The 6,361-nt window shown below is 37.1% G+C and overlaps 1 protein-coding gene across 6 annotated transcripts in view; it reads right to left on the bottom strand.

Moving 5' to 3' along the window:
- Vps13b (vacuolar protein sorting 13 homolog B) overlaps positions 1–6,361 on the bottom strand; it is a 529,582-nt gene that overhangs the window by 494,611 nt on the left and 28,610 nt on the right. For all 6 annotated transcript variants that reach the window (XR_003845462.1, XM_021217240.2, XM_029548110.1 and 3 more), the window contains exons 5-6: positions 5,925–6,092; positions 5,104–5,285 (exon numbers count right to left, since the gene is read on the bottom strand). Coding sequence is in view for 5 of the 6 variants with exons in the window: in XM_021217240.2 (XP_021072899.1) it covers positions 5,104–5,285; positions 5,925–6,092 (350 nt within the window). In the remaining variant the exon portion in view is untranslated. The remainder of the gene's footprint in view (positions 1–5,103; positions 5,286–5,924; positions 6,093–6,361) is intronic.

The raw sequence follows: 6,361 nt of genomic DNA, 5'->3' as shown, positions 1-6,361 counted from the left end.
CTCTGCCTCCCGAGTGCTGGGATTAAAGGCGTGCACCACCACGCCCGGCTAGAAACCTTTTCTAAGGAATTAATCATACATGACTAAAAATTTATATAGAAACTTCATTCTTAAAAAGAAAATACATACGAGATCGAGCACATTCAGGCAGAAGAATCAATGGGGTGACCTCAGCTGTGACTCACTACACTGAGAATGGCTAAGATCAAAAACTCAGGTGACAGCAGATGCTGGCGAGGATGTGGAGTAAGAGGAAGACTACTCCATTGCTGGTGGGATTGCAAGCTGGTACAAAGCAGTTCCTCAGAAAACTGGACACAGTACTACCAGAGGATCCAGCAATACCACTCCTGCGCATATACCCAGAAGATCTTCCAACTGGTAATAAGGACACATGCTCCACTATGTTCACAGCAGCCTTATTATAATAGCCAGAAGCTGGAAAGAACCCAGATGTCCCTCAATAGAGGAATGGATACAGAAACTGTGGTGCATTTACACAATGGAGTTCTACTCAGCTGTTAAAAACAATGAATTTATGAAATTCTTGGGCAAATGGATAGATCTGGAGGGTATCATCATAAGTGAGGTAATCCAATCACAACACTTTGAAATTTATCCTGTTTACAAATAATGCAGGCAAGGGGCTGTGAGGATGGCAGAGACTGAGGGAAAGGCCAACCAATGACCAGCCTAACTTGAGATCCATCCCATAGGCAAGCACCAATCCCTAAAGCTATTAATGATATTCTGTTATGCTTGTCCTCTGGGAGGCTCCACCCAGCAGCTGACTCGGAAAGATAGAGACACCAACAGCTGAACAGTGGTTGGAGCATGGGGATTCTTACAGAAGAAGAGGAGGAAGGATTGTGGGTTCCAAAGGTGATAGGATCTCCACAGCGAGACCAAGAGTCAACTACCCTGGACCCTTGAGGATCTCAAAGTCTGAACAGCCAACCAAAGAACATACACATGCTGAACCTAGGCCTCCCCACACATATGTAGCAGATGGACAGCTTGACCTTCATGTGGGTCCTAAACAACTAGAAGAGGGGATGTTCCCAAGCTGTTGCCTGTATATGGGCTGCCTTATCTGGTCTCAGCAGGAGAGGAAGCACCTAGCCTCCCAGAGAACCAAGGTGGGGGGGACGCCCATAGGGACCCCCACATGCTCAGTAGAGAAGGGTGGGGGTAGGGAGGAAGGACTGTGGGAGGGGGTGACTGGGAAGGAGGCAGTGTGTGGGATGTAAAGTGAGTAAGTTAAAAAACATTAAAGAAAATACAAAATAAACTGCAAAAATAGAGAAAATAAAATAAATTATGCTCCCATCAATTTCTTTTTTTTTTTCTTTTTTTTTTTTCTTTCTGAGGCAGGGTTTCTCTCTGTAGCCCAGGCTGTCCTGGAACTCAGAAATCCACCTGCCTCTGCCTCCCGAGTACTGGGATTAAAGGCGTGCACCACCACGCCCGGCTCCCATCAATTTCTTATAACACAATCTAAAAAACATGTTTCAGGTAAAATATAGAAAGTTGTAACAGCCTCCACAAATTGCAAATGTATTGAAAAGCTACTTAAGCCTATGAAAAAGGTCTACAAATTACAAAATAAAAATGAGTAATAATTAAGGGAAAACTCTATTAAGTGATTGGAAAGGTGAGCCACATCCATTTAATATTTAAGATTTCCAGAAGCAGAACAATGGGACTAACTCATTTATCTATCTTATAAATTCTAATAAAATACTGAAAAGCTGGTTTCAGTTGATGAGTTGACAGAATCTGATATATGGTAATTGGTAGAAACCAAGAAAATTTATAAGCAAACTTCTTTATACTAAGGCACTTTTCAAAGTAAAACATCAGTTAAGCAACATACAGGTTATGGGCTGGAGAGACGGCTCAGTGGTTAAGGACACTGACTGCTCTTCTGAAGGTACTGAGTTCAAATCCCAGCAACCACATGGTGACTCACAACCATCTGTAATAAGATCTGATGCCCTCTTCTACTGTGTCTAAAGACAACTACAGTTTACTTACATATAATAAATAAATAAATCTTAAAGAAGATTTAATCTTAGATCACTGCTAAGATTACTGTAGTAATTGGCTCTAGTCTGAGGCCAAAACATTGTGGGAACTCCCCAATCAGGGTGAGCTCCGAGGCCTAACTTACATAAATTGACCTCACCACACAGGTTAATTACATGCCAATAATAGCCCTTCCTTCTAATTTATTTTTTATGTTTTTCTCTAATTTAGCCAAATCCTACAATAGATAATTAAATCTGCACTAATCTGCAAGATTACTTTATATAGTAAAGGCTCTACACACCCATTACTTGAGTTCAAAATGAATCTTGGAGCCAGGCATGATGATACAAGCCTATATAATACAAAATATTATGGAGGATAAAATAGGAGAATCATAAGTTCAAGGTCATCCTAGAATGTATATCCAGATTCTATTCCATAAAGTGTGTGTGTGTGTGTGTGTGTGTGTGTGTGTGTGTGTGTGTGTTAACAGCTGCTCCAAAGCTTTGAAACATAGGTTTATTTCCTGAGAGAGATACCAAAACTATTAACACTTTCCCTTTGATGTGTGTGTATATGCACATACATATACAATATATACATACAGGAGTGTATTATATATAAGTTCAATACGTAATATATATTCAAATACAAAAAGAAACACTAACAAATTTAGTTAAACCAATATAGATTGAACAGTGTGAAATAAAAGTAAAATATAGATGACTGATTCCTATCAAGAAAAACAAATTTTATATATAAACATAAAGTCAACATTATTGTACTTTACTGACTAGGCTCTATTGTAAAAGACAACAACTACACAACTCATTGAATATGGAGAGGTCAAGCTGGTGCCTACATAGAGCCTTTACCCCTAAGTTCTAGCATTTTTAGTACAATAGAGTACTCTGGATGCTACCCAAGGAGATTATAAACAGCAACCCAGCTAAAATCTCTTTGATCTACCAATGGTTATCTTCCTGGAGGATATGCTAGTACACTGGTGGCACAAAGCTTGTGGGAGTAACCAACCAATATCTGGTTTTACCTAATGCCCACTCCACAGGAAGGAACTCATACACAACATTGCTAAGGTGACCGAGAGCCCAAAACTAGATAGCCCAGCAACCTAAGAAAAAAACAAATACTACTGCTCTACCTAAAAAACATAGCCATAAAATGACTCCTAATGTCATTCTGCTATACTTATAGATCAGTGGCTTGCTCAGCCATCAACAGAGAAGATTCCTCCTGTGGCAGTTGGAACAAGTAAAAGAGAACCATAGCCAAACATTATGCAGAAAGAGAGACCTAGAAACACTCTAAACGTGATGTCTGCATCAAATCCCTCTCCTCAGGGCTCCCTGCAGAAGAGGTGATGAAAAGAGTATAAGAACTGGAGAGGATAAACGACACCAATAAAACAAGGCCCTCTGAGTCAGCACAACTGACACACAGCACAGAACTCACAAAGACTGGGACAGCATGCATAAGGAATGCGAGAGCCCTTTAAGTGTATATCATGGCTTCCAATTACTGTCTGTATAGGATTCCTGAGTGTGCAAATGAGTGGATCTCTTCATCTGTACCTGTATCAGTTTCTTGTGTCTTTTCTTGGGCTGCTTTTCTTCTGTTTTGTCCTAATCTGTTGGTTTGGTTTTTTTTTAACCTTATTTCATTTTACTTTATCTTATTAGTCTCTCTCAGAAGCCCATTTTCTAAGAGCCAGAAAAAGCATGGAAGGGGGTAGATATGGACTGGAGGGAAATTAAGGAGGAACCAGGAGTAGAGAGAGGGAAAACCATAATCAGAATATATTAAAGGAGAAAACAATTATTTTCAATAAAAGGGAAAATAATAGCAATTCCCATATAATGATGCAAGATTTATAGTTGTGTTCTCAGAAATATATTTCATAATAGTCTACCAGCAAAGTGTAGTGTCCTGTTTGAAGTTAGAACAGCCCTGAGCCAGGAACTAGGCATCCAGCACTCTTGTTCTGTGCTACCACTAACTTATTATACGATATCGACCTAATTACTTATCTGGGCCCTGGTTTCCACATCCAGAAAATTAAGAAGCTCCTTAAGGTCTTTTCAAGCTGAAAATTCCAAGGTTCTTGGAAATCAGTTTTCAAAGATTCAAGAAGATATGTTTTTTATATTTTTTTACAAGTGTACTTTACTACAATGTGGTGTAAAAAAAAAAAAGAAAATGCAATTTTTATATAGGCATATTCATAAAAAGTGATAATATTCAGAAAACTAGTAGATAATAAAACAAGATTTATGCTTACATACATACAATGTATATAGTATTACATATACTGAAAAGACATAGCACCTTAGAGAACAACAAATATTTACATGAATCAAAAGACATATCCTGGAAAGCTCCAGTATGCTATATTTTGATTTAGCTATTGAAACTATGGGTTAAAAGCTAATACTTGTCCTGGCATGGTAGCTCATGGTGGGTCAGCATACAGAAAACTAGGACAGGGAAATTGCCACTAACCTGGGGCCAGTCTGGGATACACAGTGAATTGCAAGATGGCCAGGGCTACAAAGTTAGACCCAGTTTCAACAGCAGCAGTAAAAATTTTAAGCAAACAGACTAAAGTATTGGTTTAGGTTATCATAACATACCTTATAAAACAGCTTAAGAAAATAACTAGTCTTCATATCATGTCAAGCAAATTATAAGGACTAAAATACAGATGGCTGCTGCTATGCTTAAGTTCCTGAGTAGTAGTGGATCTTGGGGCCTTTTTCTACATTTTTATCTGATGTTCTCAATACTTAAATAAAGACTAATAAGAGACAGCAAGACTAAAAAGGAAATGTATAGTTGCAGAAAAGGTTGCCTCCAAAATATCTCTATCAGAACACATTATACAAACAGTTAAGAATCTAAAGACCAATACTTAAACTTTTGTAAAAACAAATAGCACATACATTTATTAAGTTCATTTTTCCCTCTGATTATTTTCATTATAAATACCATGCACAAAAACCAATAAACAAAATAAAGGTATGTCAGCAGACTACTAGAAACAGAGATACTCACTTTAATAACAGATGGCATCTTGGAATTTAGGTTATCATATGTAAAATGCAGGCGAGTTCTAAAAGAACATTTGTACAATAAAGGATCTTGATAAAATTCAATTTTGCCACTGGCATTTCGTTTATCGAGACAAACTGTACAGTCAGAAAAATTGATAGCCTTCCTCAGTACCAGATCAGTGGCTTAAAAAAAGAGAGAGAGAAAACCACTGTGAGCCAAAAAGGAAATTAGAATGCAGTATGCAGTGCTAAATGTATCAAACACATAACATGTTACTACTTATTAAAGCCTCTCCTACAAATGAAAGCAGGGTAATGTCTGCCTACGTGGAAGGCACAAGCATAATCACAGTACGTGGAAGTTATTAAATCGTGTTAGCACTATATAGCTCTCTCAAGATAAGCACAAGAATGAGGCGAGTCATAGCTTCGAGCTTTAAGATTATCAACTTCCAAATGTTCTCACAAAGGCATGTGAAGCAATACACTCACTTTCCTTCACTAAAAAGCACTGAAATCTCAAAGCAAATATATTTTTAGTGCTACAACTCAAACACTGTAAAACATTGTGCATCACAGTTGAAACAACCAGATAGGTAAAAGGGAAGAAAAAATTTAAATTGTTTCATGGTTTCATAAACTGCTATTAACCTCCTGTAGTTATATATGAATTTTTGTATACATGCACTTTTCCCACATCAGATTCATAAAGCTTATATTACAGCTACCAAAAAGGGCTTCAAAAGAAGATTAAGAAATAAATGATATTTTATCATTTATGAAAAAGTATACACTAACACTATTTTTTTGACATTTACTCACCAGAAATATCCATGAATGCACGATCCCATAACTCACCCACGGTATAGCATTCAGCAGAAGTGATGTTGACAGAAAGAACAATGTCATCTTCAACATATTTTAGTATGAGATTATTTATAACAATGTTTACATTATTTACAACTCGTCTAATCAGACTCTGCACATATCCTACAAAGTAAAGAGAGCTCAATTAGCTACAAGTCTACCAATAAGTACTCTTGGAATGCAACTAAACAATGTATATAAAAAGTATTATTTTAGAATATTCAGTAAAGAAGAAACTAAAGTTTAAATAAATTAGACTAGCAGACAGCCAAACATACACTTTCATTAAAAGATGCAATAAGGAAACATGAACCAATATATTAAAGCAGAGATCATATTTAATAATGCTAACCTAGATCCCACACAATGATCTATAGAAGACTTTGTCTGGA

This window comes from Mus pahari, chromosome 17 (assembly GCF_900095145.1).
Source record: "Mus pahari chromosome 17, PAHARI_EIJ_v1.1, whole genome shotgun sequence".
NCBI classification, from domain to species: domain Eukaryota; kingdom Metazoa; phylum Chordata; class Mammalia; order Rodentia; family Muridae; genus Mus; species Mus pahari.
The sequence above is the reverse complement of the archived record's forward strand: the minus strand, read 5'-3'. Positions and strand labels throughout refer to the sequence as shown.